Source organism: Camelus dromedarius, chromosome 29 (genome assembly GCF_036321535.1).
Source record: "Camelus dromedarius isolate mCamDro1 chromosome 29, mCamDro1.pat, whole genome shotgun sequence".
Classification (NCBI taxonomy): Eukaryota; Metazoa; Chordata; class Mammalia; order Artiodactyla; family Camelidae; genus Camelus; species Camelus dromedarius.
This window is the reverse complement of record NC_087464.1, coordinates 18408170-18421305: the sequence shown is the minus strand read 5'-3', so window position 1 is coordinate 18421305 and position 13136 is coordinate 18408170. Positions and strand designations below refer to the sequence as shown.

Sequence of the window (13136 nt, the reverse complement as noted above, 5' to 3'; positions counted from 1 at the left end):
GCCTGGAATCCCAGTTAATGGGCTTGTTTTTGCTTTTGTTTTTCCTGCCTTTTGGTGCCTCATAGCCTGAAGGTGGCAAGGTAGATATTACACCAACATGTGCATGAAAAAGACAATCTCTGGGCCATGGAAAAAGTGTCCCCAGGCATGAATTTCTAAGTGTGCTTTAACCCCCTTCATTCCACCGTGGCCAACCCACAAGGAGGAAGCGTCCTGCAGAAAATCCACCAAGTCTGGGAAGACAGCCTTCCACACTTCCCTGCACCCAGCCAATGCCAAAAAATAAATCACAAAAGGCAAAGATCACTTGTGGAACACAAAGGGTTTTCCCTAACGCTTTTCAAAAAGAAATGACTTCCAACGGAGAACCACAAAGCCTGGGGCAGACTTTTACGTCAGTCTCCATGATAACCGAGGCGGCCCCAAGTCTAAAGCTTCAGTGAGCTGAGGGTAAGGATGGAAAGACTGACCACCCTCCTTCCCAGAAAGAGACCCAGGCAGAGTGATGGTCAGCGCTGGGAGAAGGAACAAGCAGCAGAATTCAAGACTCCACTTCCTAGAACCAACCAACATTCAGCAGCCTGAACAGAGAACAGGTCCTCTGGGGGACAAAACTCCAAAACCACCATGAGGAATGAGTAAAGAATCTACCCCAAAGGCTGGCTGGCCAGCAGAACTTTCGACCACAAGCTCCTTAGCGAGTCATCCCAAACTAACTCATTTAACTACCTTGTGTGACCATTTTTTTTTCCCAAATAACCATCTGGGTGTCCTTGAGTAAGTCATTGCACATCCAGAGTCTGTTTTCTTGACGTGTAAAATGAGGCATTTGAGCCAAAGTCTCCACCAGCTATAAAATTCTATGATTCTCTAAGTAATAGTTTACTGCACCACTGGCAAGCCTGCTTCGCAATAATCAGAATGATCCAATTAACACTCTGCAATGTAGAATATTCTTTTTGTAGCTTCAAAAAATGACCTATTTTAGAGTGGAGGGAGTTCAGATCATGAAATATGGTCACTTTGTTTTTCAAAACAAATGAGTAATCTGAGGTGCAAAGATGTCGAATAACTTTGTTAAATTACAAGCCAATCAGTGGCAGAAACAAGACAAGGCTGCCTGACCAGTCCCGTCTGCACTGAACCGCACTGTTACCCAGTTGGCTCCAGAAGGGCTTTCTTCACTAGAAGCTGCTTCGGCCCCTGTCTAATCCACAGTGTGCCTTTTATGTGACTCATTAAACACAGCCTACAGCACAGCTGTGCTTTACCGGCCTCAGGGTTATTAGTTTTCCAGACACCTAATCCAGGAGACATTTGAAGAGTGACCTGAAGGTCTTCATGAAAATATACCAGGATAAAATACTTTAAAAAGTCCCATAGGGATTGTCAAAGAGAGCAAATACCTATGCACCATCTGCTCTCTTCCCAATTTATCAAATGAGTATTTTGCAGGTAGAAAGTTCCCAGTGAAGCCGGTCCTCACCCAACAACTTCAGGAACCCGACAGCAGCCTCCACGGCATAAGCACTTTGTCCCTCTGGCTTCAGGCCGCCGTGACGGCAGGACAGTGCCTCTGGCACAGATCTGCAAACTCCACAGTTAGGTCCTTACACCACGAAACAGCACAGACACTGCCCTGGGTGGCAGCTCACACAGACCTGCACCTGTTTCTGACCACGGATGCCAGCAGCTATTGCAGTGGAACAAAGAATGCTCTGGGAACTTCCCCACCACGCCCCAGGTATGGGATCTTTGGAGGGGCTGCCCTGAAAACGTTTTCGGGACAGCCTGGGAATTCTGCGCAGGAGCGATGCTGCATGCCACCCAATGAGCACTCAACAATTTGTTCCAATATGAGACCATCTTCCCGAAGAGCACAACTGACAGACATTAACCCTAAACTATGTTGGATCCAACAACTTGGTTGAAACTCTCAGACATAATAACGTGTGAAAGGAGCCAAACACAAACCAGTATGTGCTGCAGGGCTGCCTTTACACAGTTTATATATTTGTTAGTTTTATAAAACTACAAGTAAAAAACAAAATGAGTCTATGGCAGTGATAGAAGTCACAACGGTGGTTACTTCTTGGGTGAGGGATATGGGCTGAAAGGGCATAAGAAGAATCCCAGGGTGTTGGAAATGTTTAATTGCTTGATCCCAGGTGGTGGTTCCTGAGGTGTAAAGATATTTAAAAACTAATCAAGTGCTACACTTCAGATATGTTATATGTTATGCATGTTATACTTTGATAAAAAATAAATTTAACATATTGTGTGAGGTCCCCTGATATAAATGGAGAATCTGCTTCTTTTCTTTAGCGTAAGAATATCAGAGATTCTCTGAAATGAGTCTTTGAAAATAATATTACTAGTAATACCAAGAGCTAGATGAAGTGCTTACCTGCACCAGGATCTGTGCAGGGAGACTTACATGAATTATGTGAATTACCTCCTCTTAATCCTTAAGACACTTCCGCAAGGTAGATACCATCCACATCCCCATTTCACAGATGGCAAAGCTGAGGCACAGAGAAGTAACGTCCAAAGTCATACAGCAAGTACAGTGTCGGAATTAGCATTCAAACCCAAAGCAGGCTGACTCCAGAGCCTATGTTCTTAACTGGTCTCCACATTTTGTGGTATGGTGCAGGACAGAGGTTGTTTCCAAATTGAGTAATAATTGCTCTCACTTTTCCCCAGTGCCTGAGAAGCTCCCTACAGTGCAGTCTGCACACTCAGCACTAAGAGGAAAGAGAATCAAGGTTCGGGGTGACGGGCTAACAGTCTCCAGATGATTACATTCTTGAGGCGCATTCAACAGATACACCTAGTTTGGTACAAAGGCCTATTTTCTTTGCCTGTAGTAGCAGAGGGTAGGTGCTATTATTGGCTTGTTACAGTTTGACCTTATTCCTTTCCCTTAAAAGAAACACACAATGGGGACAATGCAGAATGTTTTCATACGCTGCTCACTGGGGCTCTCTGGAACACTATGTCCTAGGACAAAATTTCCACAGTGTGCCACACACTTGTAAGATCTGCTTTACGCCTTTTGGAAAGACTACAGGGCTTACTTTCCTCTTTCACTAGCTTTTATATTAGTATTATATTCAATATAATTTATCTGTAGAACCTGGAGAAGGCATTAACCATTCTTTAATTAAAAAGCACATAGCTCGTGATTTTCCAGACATCCTCTGTTATCCTTTACTGCCTTCTCGATTGGTTTCTCTGAAGCTGTCATATGAAAACCTGTTAGATCATTAGTTCCTCGATTAAAAGGAGCCATAAATTATAAACCCTTTAAAAATCCATCAGGGAGAAGGGCAGAAAGCAACTCGATGGTTTAGGCCCTCTTAGTAACCAGGCCCAAATGCCTGTCCAAAGCATTAACTGGGCTCTGTAATATGAATACAGAATTATCTCCCACCCTGCCCCCCGTGATAATTATTTATGCACTCACTATTCAAGTAACGTAAATGACTGAATGTTGACATTTTTGATTAAAAAACTGGTTTCATCCCACCCCTGCCCCTAACCACAGGGGCAGCAACCTGCTCACAGCTGGGCACACTGGTTCACAGCCCGCTCACCACCAACCCCACTCCGTCCCCGCCAACCCCAGCTCCAGAGCTTAACACACCAAGCACAGGCCACTCAGCAGAAGCCTTGAGGATCAAAATCAAGGGTGCCTCCCCTGAGCTGGGCTACAGACATCTCTGCCCAGCCTCCAAGCTCCATCCTTCATCAGCCTGTTATGCTGTCTGAGAATTACTCCTCCTCCCAGCGTCACCTCCGGCACTCTGCCTAGCTCCAGCTAGCCCCAGAGCCAGGTCCCCCTCCCTGGTGTCGCATCTTAACATTGACCCATGTTGGTAGACTGACTTTCCCAGAGCTGCCCCTTCTGACTGACCTCCTTCACCTCCTAACTAGGCCTGCCTACATCAAGCCAGAACTTGCCGGCCTTGACCAAACAGACCACACAGACCACACAGATCAGAACAGCACCGTGGACCTCGGCCACTGGGCCACCTTCCTCCACCCCTCAAGTCCCGTGAGAAGATACTCTTGCCCTGTTCCTCACTTGGCCCTCCATCAAAGCCCCTCATCATCTTAAACCCGACCCCAGTTTGCTCCACTGCCCGCAAGTTCAAACCCCATCGGCTAGCAACCTCTGCATTTGGCAAAACTGACATTCCCCATTTCAAACGTGCTGTGAGTGATTTCAAAGACATATATAACCTTTAACGCTGCTAAGGCATCAGTGTAAATCAAGACTGGAGACACTCATGGTTCCGAGTGCGCGGTTTCCGCATCTCAGCCAAGCATGGCCTTGTTCTCTAGTCCGGTTTCCTGCGGTGGTTTAAACACACACGCATGTGGGCACACACACTCACATAAAGGCATGCATACGTTTTCCCTGCTTGGAAAATGGGCTTGAAAAAGAAAAGCTTTTGTGCTGGTAAAAGAAATGAAGTTAAGAGCTAAGACGGCAAAGAAAGTAAAGGTTAATCAGAAAACAGAACTGGGGGATAATTCCAGAATTACAGGGTGGATTTGGCGATAGAGGAAAATGAACAAATTTAAATATATAACTTAACACTTAAATCTCTCTGATGGGAGGAAGAGAAAGTGTCTCTCGGTCAATGCCCCAGTCAGCGCCAGAACCACACACTATGAAGGAAACGACGTGCAGGCGTGGGCTGCCCGGAGGTCTTGGGGTCCTTCCTGGTGTCACGGGTCTATTGTACTAGATGAGCCAAGGGAGAAATATAACTTTTTTGAAGTTATTTTTGAGAAACTGTTTCCTGCCCACTGGCAAGTGGAAAAGCCAAAAATAGGCTCTTGAATAGGATTCTTACCTGGTCGTCATAGCGATACGTGAGGAACTGCTCCCCTGTTGTATCTTCCAGAAAACTTCCCTGAGGGGAGAGGGCAAACTCAGGAAGGAAGTAGGCCCCAGGTGACTTCTCGGCTGTGGTCTGAAAGGCAAGATCGCTTGGTTACAAGTAAGGCCCCAGTAAGGACCCCCTGACAGGCAGACTCTGAAAAGGCTGAGTCCAAGAGAATCCACCCCCCAGTGGCTGCAGCAGGGAAAGGCAAGTGCCCTCTCTCGGCAAAGGCCATAGCGAGACGCCCCAGGCATCTGGGTCAAGATGCTGTTAGGCAGTGAAAAAGAACATGAAAATGAATATATGTATATTCAGGTATGGCTGAAGAATTGTGCTGTACACCAGAAATTGACACTACATTGTAAACTGACTATAGCTCAATTTCAAAAAGAAAAAAAGAACGCATGGGCAGCCTGCAACGAGGCGGACTGTGAAGAGGCAGAGGAGGGGCTGCTGGCCTGACCCACTTTGCCATGTCCACTCTGAGGCACTCATGCATCTCCGCCCTGGACTTTCTACTCTAATCTTCATCTTCTGAATCAAGCAGATTTACCATGAAAATGCTGGAGCTTACCTGGCAGGCCCTCCCCTTGCAAGCAAACCTCCCGAGGCCCTGTGTTCACATGGACAAAAGTTTTTGTGAAATTTGTAGGAATAAACCATTTAATCTCAGTCAGTTAAAAAAAAAAAAAAAAGATGCTGTTAGGCCCGGCTACCACACTGGGCCACCTCCAACTGGCTCACACGGTATTTTCTCCCGACACCTGCCCCCTCCTCCCTCCCACAACCTTCCAGCGATGCAGCCATGGTGTGGCTAATCTGCTTAAGTTTTGTTGTTGCAAATCCATCATTTCTGGGATTTTCTTTCTTTCTCTTTCTTTTTCCTTCTATTTTGGTTTTTGGTGAAGGAGTGAGAAACTTCTCAGAGGTGAATTTGATGATAAGATTTATTTCTGGGTACATTTCCTAAGAAGTCAGAGCATGCATAAAAATACCCTTATCTCACCAAGTATAAAAACACACCTAAACCTCAGGGCCAAAACTTACTTATCTGCTGGGAAATGATGGGTTCTGTCTTAAGATAACTCATGTAAGCTGATTACCAAAATGCTTAACAAATAATCAATCATGGTGAATTACTGTTGTTGTTTGCCTGTACTGGCTTCAGAGTTCATAGAATCACAATTTTTAGAGTCTGAAGCGACCATAGGAGTCATCTAAATCAAATTCCTTATTTTAGAAGTGAGTAAACTAAGGCTCTGAGAGTTAAGAGACTTGTCAAGCACCACAGAGCAGGAGCTGGGCTGGCACCTGTTAAGTGTCCACATGCAAAGACATGGGCAGATATATTTACCAAAGAGTAGGGGCCAAGAGCAGCCTTGGAGCACCTTAAACCAGCTCCCTGAATACACAAGGCCTCTCTGTAGGATGCTAACCTTTCACTGACCACGCATTCAACACAGATTCATTGAGCACCTACTATATGCCTAGAACTGTTCCAAGTCCTATAGACACAATGACATACAAGGAAGATAAGGTCCCTATTTTCATGGAGGTTACACTTGAGTGGGAAGAGATATGTACTAAAATTAAATAGATTCAGAAACAAGAAAATTTAAGTTCTAAGCACTATAAGGGAAATACGCAGGGAGATATGAGACATCCATCTATGTGGAAAGCTTGAGTTGGCTGTTCAATATGCAAGTCTGGAGCTCATAAGGGAAGTCTAAGGCTGAGGACAGAAATTTGGAAGTCATCATTTTCATTTCACACACACATATATTTACAGCATCATTCTGGAAAGGACCCTCCCTAGAGAAAGCGTTTGGCAGACAAGAGGGCTTTGTCTGGAGCCCTCGATAATTCTAATATCTGAAAGTGAGTAGAAGAGGAGGAGTAAGCAAAAGAGACTCAAAATGATAATCAATTAGAGTCTAATTAAGGGGGGAAAAGACAAATACTGAGTCATGGAAGGATTAGGCATCAGAGTGGTCAACTGGTCAACTGGTCAACTGTCTTGAATGCTGCTGAGAGACTAAGATGAGGCCAGAGACACGTCCAATGCGTCTGGCAGCAAGGAGGTCATGGCTGACCTTGACAAGAGTAGTTACAGTGACGTGGCAGAGAAAACTCTCATGGGTTTGAGGAGTGAATGGAAGATGAGGAAGTAGAGACCATGATGAGAGGCTCAGAACAGGGCAATAGCCCGAGGGAAAAGATAGGAGATAGGAGATACTGGGGCATGTTCGTCTGGTTACGAGAGTCATCCAGTAGGAAGAGAGAGAATGGAGGAGACAGAAGAGAAAGACAGGTGCAAAGCTCTGGAGAAGGAAGAGGAATGGGATCCAAACTGGATGCACTTTTGTCAAGATGAGGGCCCTTGGTCTACATAAGCCTTCATCAGGCCATGCTCCCTAGCTGACTTTGAGCTCCAGCTCCCTTCCTTACCCCCTTGGACACCCTTCTACTAGGTCCTAGGGATGTCTGACCATCCATTTTTCCCTATCACTCTCCTCTCTGCCCCATTCAGCTTTCTCATCTCTGAGCTGGCTGCCTTTCCTGGGCTCCTCTGCTGCTGCCCTGCTGCTGAACAAAAGTGCTGCCACGTCTCCTCCCAAAGGGTGCCTCCTGCAGAAAGCAGGACTGTACTAAGCCTCTGTAATCAGAGTATTTGCTTGTTTTGCTTCTATGCTGTTAAAAACAACTACAAACGTTTCATAAGCTCCAATGAGCTATTTTCCCCCTGCCTAATTCAGACTGGGCAAAATGATATATGTTTGCTCTCTATCGTATCCACTGTATTCCTGTCCCAGGCTTCTGCCTCTCCCCCAAGGCCCATTTCAGCGCCGCATTTTGGAGGAAGTTCCCCGAGGCAGAGGACTGTGTCCACATGGTACCTGCATTGTTCCCCACCGAAGACACCTGGTGCGAGGCGGTGAGAGTGAAAGGCGGGTGGCCTGCACTACCTGAGCCGTGCGGTAAAGGGCCTGCTTCCTCGGCAGCCCTGACTCTCCTGAGGGATAAGGGCTACCAGCCCCTTGGCTGGACCAGATTCTCTCCACGCCCACACCACGCCCCGTGTTACTGAAAAACTGATTTTACATTCACCTCTTCTTATCAAAATCCATACTCCTGGGTAAATTTTCAATCATTTGGGAGCCAATGCTACAGCCTGGTGCAATGCAGGTCCTTTCCCTCTGTCGTAGCAAGGTGCACCAAGGTCACCATGCACCACCATGGTTGTCTGAGGTTGTCTGTACCGTGGCATCCCATGATAATGAAAGCCCAGGGCTGGAAGGGACCTTCTCAGTCATCTAATCCAGGCTGCCGACCTCAGCAACCCTGCCAACTGCCCTGCAGCCTCTACTTGAATACCTTTAGTGACAGGGAACTCACTCTCTCACAAGACAACAGGGCTCCATCAGAATCTAGCAAGTTCACAGATTCCAAACTAGTCTGAAGTGCTCCCCAAGGGAGCTATGGGGTGCCCTGGCCAACAGCCCCTCTGCTCTGTCCTCGTCCCCCACATCCTTCCTCCACCTCTCCCTTCCCCCCACAAACACACACATACTAAGTTGAATTCTAGAGTCTGAACAGAGCAGGATCTAGGCAGGGGCACACATCTGAGTTGCAGAGTTAGAGAATTGGAAGGAACTTCAGAGACAGTCTCACCTCGACCCCTCCCTTGGAGCAGGAACTTCTCCTGCAGCATCTCCCACAGTCATACACAACAGACTCATAGAGGCCCTTTGAAGAGAAATCTGGGCAGAAGGGAAACTCGAGTTTATTGAGCATCGACTGTGAGCTAGGATTCGCAAACACTGCCTCCTTCTGTCATCACCACGACACTGTGAGGCAGGGGCCATCAGCTTCATTTCACACAGGAAGAAGCCACGACGACCCAGGAGGTCAGATAATTGAATGAGGGGCACACGACCTCCCAGCTGCTGAGTGAAGATTCACCTCCGTTCCATTTCCCTACGTCCCTCAGTGGAAAGCAGCCTTAGAACTGGGCCTTCCTTTAGGAGAGATGGCTAAGCTCACTCACGGCTCCAAAAAGCAAGCCTCATGGGCCGCACAAGACGTGGGCGGCAAAGAACACGCACTGACATTCTCACCCACAGGGGTTTGTCTTCCTAAATGTCAAGAGGACTCGGTGGCAGGCAGCTCCTCCCAGGACGGAGAGACTGAAGAGGTCAGGCCTCTTAAGGAGCAAGATTTGAAGGGAAGGCGGGGGGAGCGAGGCCGAATTAGGAAGTGTGCAGTCTTCCCAGGGCACAGATCCAGGGCCTAGGAGAGAAATGGCCAAAACGCATCATCCCACCAGCCACTGTCCACAGCTGCCGAGTCACCAGGGACGGGGTCAGGAGGAATCCAGACGGCCCCTCCAGGGACTCGGAATCCGAGACCTGAGGACACAGCTGTCTCCACCTCCCCCTCTGGCTGAAGGCTTTGACTTTGGCAGGAGGAAGTGAGTATGGGATGGCGATTCGAGGACGAGATTTCAGCGTCCTAGCCTCCATCTGTGCCCTCTAAAGGATACAGAGCACCTGTCAAGACTTAGCAAAAGGTGTGGCTGATATGAATGATGGAGACAGAAGTGAAGGAGAAGTGGGAATTCAGAATCTGGAGGACGGGACCCAGCGTGCCTCAAGTCAAGCAGTCACCGGTTAAAAAGAACACAGTGTGATTCCCACCGACTTTCAACAGGCCAAGTTAAACCCCTGTCCCAGCTTGGTCTGAGCACTGCAGATGGGACATCCACCTCTCTCCAGAGCGCAAACACAGCCAAACACCACACCACCCACTTCTAAGGAACAGCAGTCGATGAAGGCCACTACGTGTCTTTCCTGCACGGACAAGAGCTGGACTGCACCATTACCGTCACTCATGCTTTCTTTAGATCTGGCCCATCACTCCAGCCCATGCAGACTCTTTTTGGATCCTGACTCCATCTACCAATGTATGCATCACTCTCTCCCTGCTTCGTGTTAGCCCAAATTTGAGCGGCGTGCTCTCCATCTGCCTCCTTGTCACTGCCACAAACACTGAACAAACAAGGCTGAGAACTGGGCCCTTTACCCGGCCAGGAAAAGCCTGTCTCCAGGCTGACAGTGACGTAACCCACTTAAGAGTCTCCTCATTTCAGACATCCCCAAGTTGGCCACTGGGGATTCAAGAAACACTTCCCCAGACTTCAGATCCGCAGTGACACAGACACACGTGGAAGTGGGATGCTAGACAGAAGAACTGAGATTTCACCAGATCTTACAGGTGGGGACAGAGCTGAAAGCTAAGAAGATACAGCTCTGAGCCACTGCTGCATATCTCCTCCCCCGTGACACCAGCGCTTAGCAGAGTTAAGGTCACTGTCAGAAATATGAATGCCTAAGAAGTCAAGGTCAATTAATGACCAAGACCTGCAGGGGAGAATTCAGCCTCAGGGTGGGAGGCTCAGACCGTTCCTACGGGTGGAAGGTCCCTTTAAATGAAATTTTTTAGTGAGTCTTAAACTGTGTGTTCCAGGGAACATGCAGAATCCCCAGGCTTTAGGGACAGTCTGCAAGGAACATCTCTGGGAGTTGTTCCCTTCCACCTTGATTGCCCATGGGACTTTACAGTATGTACCTTCCAAGGCCCATGAGGGCAAAATCAAGTTAACTAATACTATTTAAATTCAGCCTACCAAGCACATTTTTGTTCCAAGAAGCGTCATGCCGATTTGGTGTCCTGAACCTGAAATGAAGACTAAAAAAAAAAGAAACCTTCTGGATCCTTTTGGTTTTTCAAGTAGGATGCCGTCATGCCAAGTCGTTTCGAAGTCTTGGGTGCCCCCAAATTTCCTGATTAAATATAGGATACATTAACTTTGCAAAGGTTGAAAGGGTGGGCTGAAAGACAATGAGTTTTCACATTTTTTCCGAGTCATTTTAAAAAAAAGGAATGCTACAGATTTAAGATTCATCTTCTCTATTTACCATCAACTCATTCATACATTCCCTTGATCTTGTTGGGTTGAACGACCTGACATTTGAATAAACGTCCGAGTATGAGTACATCGCAAAAAACCATTTAAAAAACGTTTTAACTTCACCCTGAGTCACGTTTTTAAAAGAAATCTGAGCAGCAGACGCTGCTGGAGCCCTGCTGTGAGGTGGGCTGTGCCTTGTGGGTGTGCATATTCAGAATGAGCTGTCCCAGGGAGAAGGTCTCTCCTTGAGTTTAAATATACCGTATTAAGACTCTTTAGCAAACTGGAAACGGATCTAGTAAATGTCATTCATAGCTCTGTTCTTCCATTTGCCACTAAACACTTATTTTCTCTCAAATTTTCTCTTTCTCCTTCACTCCCTTCTGCACCACACCCCCCAACACACACACACACACACACACACATCTTTAATCAGTGCTGGCAAACAGAGCCAAGAGTAATCAGTAAAATGATCTTGCTGGAACAGATTTCACCTTTCAGTTCCCTGAAAGGAGCAAACCTGAAAATGAAGTCACAATACTTCTGTACATCTCTGAACCTCCTTCAGTCCTCAGCACTGGGCTTTGTGCATAGGAGACATTCAACAATTAACTTTCTTTCCTAGAAAAACTGATATAGGCCTAGCACCCCGACAGGGCCCTGCATGACTGATGTCCGAATATTCTGTCTGCTGCAGAAAGACCAAAACGCTCTGGCGGAACAACACGCTGGCATTTCACAAGGGGTTATTTAAAAACTTGACTATTGCTCTGAATGGGGAGAGGAAAGCAAGCCTTCCCCTGCCAATATACACAATACAGATCCTCTTGCCCTGGAGACCGCCCACCACCAAAAAAATTTTACTTACGAGTCCATTTTTCAAGATCTTGAAGGAAGCTGACCCATTGGAAAGAGCCTCAGTGAGCAAAATGTCACGTGGAAATAACTCTAAAATACCTCAGGCAGAAAACTGAAAATTGTAGTCCACGAACAAGGCTCTACTGGTAAAGAAAACAGCTAGACGGATGGACGGTGGCGGCCAACCTTAATCAGCTGTGCACCCCCTACCGCACCCCACCCTCCCCGCCCCCGGGTCCAGTCACACTGGCCGGGGGCAGCACTCCTCCTGCCGGAACAGTCAGCAGAGAAGGGAAGGGCTGTGTACTGGGGGAAAGCGAGCAACGGTTGATGGTGAGAACTACCGGGAAAGGTGCCCTGGAGGAGCGAGGGGTTTTCTGGGGGAGTCTCTGCAATTCTCTCCCAGGCGTCCCTTCCACTCCCGACAGGAACTCGGTGTTTAGGACAGAACGCTCTCAGGGCCCCGTCCCAGCTGTGGAATCTGCACTTTGATCCTAAAGTGAAATATGTATTTTCCCACAGCCTCTTCACCGCGGACACTCAGGATTACCTCTCTGGCAGAGAAAAGGCATCTTTGCTTTTTAAATATAGAGTACAAATAAGGAGGGAAGGACTCCCCGAAGCACCAAATGTCCGAGTACTTCCTGGGGTTCATGGGATCTATTTGGTCACCCAGTCAACAAAACAGACAGGAATCACTCTTCTCAAGGAGCTCATATTCTAATTAGGGGAAACAGAAAGCAAACATAATTTATAAAGACCTTGTACACTGTGCCACAGAGGGGAGAGCAGTTGGAAGTGCTGGGGATGGTAAACTGCAGTTTTAACCAGAGTGGCAGGGTCGGCCAAGGCAGGCCAGGGTCCCTTAGGCAATCACTTCTTGTTTTCTAAACTGACAAGTTGGAGCCTGCCCCTTTCCTTGGAGGTTTCAAAATGTCTACTCTCTCTAGGAACCTGGCTGGGCTCTGCCAGGGCTCTGAAGCCATCTGCTTCTACCTACAGCAGGGGGGTGACCCTTTGCTCCTTGGCTCCCCGGAGCCTGTCTGCCTGCGCAGCAAGCCGGCTGCAGCCAAGCAGGGCCTGAGCGCTCCGCCCCAGTTGTCCCAAGGTCTCCGGCTCCCAGTGAGCCGCAGCCTGCCCCACCCAGGCCCTAACAACACAAGCGCAGGCAAAGGATGCAGAAAGCCCGGCTACTGGACACCTGATTAGCTATGCGGGGCAGTGTCTTTGTTGCCAACCTCAGAGCCCACTACTAAATGTCAAGCAACTCTGCTTATACCTGTGAATTCATGTTAACTCCATAGAAAAAAGAGAGAGAGAAAAGGAGAGAGGGAAGGCAGAATGGAGGGATGGAGGGAAGGAAGAAAGAAGAGGGGGGTGGAGAGAGAGAGAAAAAAGAAAGAAAGAAA

At 47.6% G+C, this 13136-nt stretch overlaps 1 protein-coding gene across 2 annotated transcripts in view; it reads right to left on the bottom strand.

Annotated features, from left to right (window-relative positions):
- Positions 1 to 13136, bottom strand: part of ADAMTSL3 (ADAMTS like 3) — a 260077-nt gene that overhangs the window by 217883 nt on the left and 29058 nt on the right. For both annotated transcript variants that reach the window (XM_031440672.2, XM_064480638.1), the window contains exon 2: positions 4869 to 4988. In XM_031440672.2, coding sequence (XP_031296532.2) covers positions 4869 to 4988 — 120 coding nt within the window. The remainder of the gene's footprint in view (positions 1 to 4868; positions 4989 to 13136) is intronic.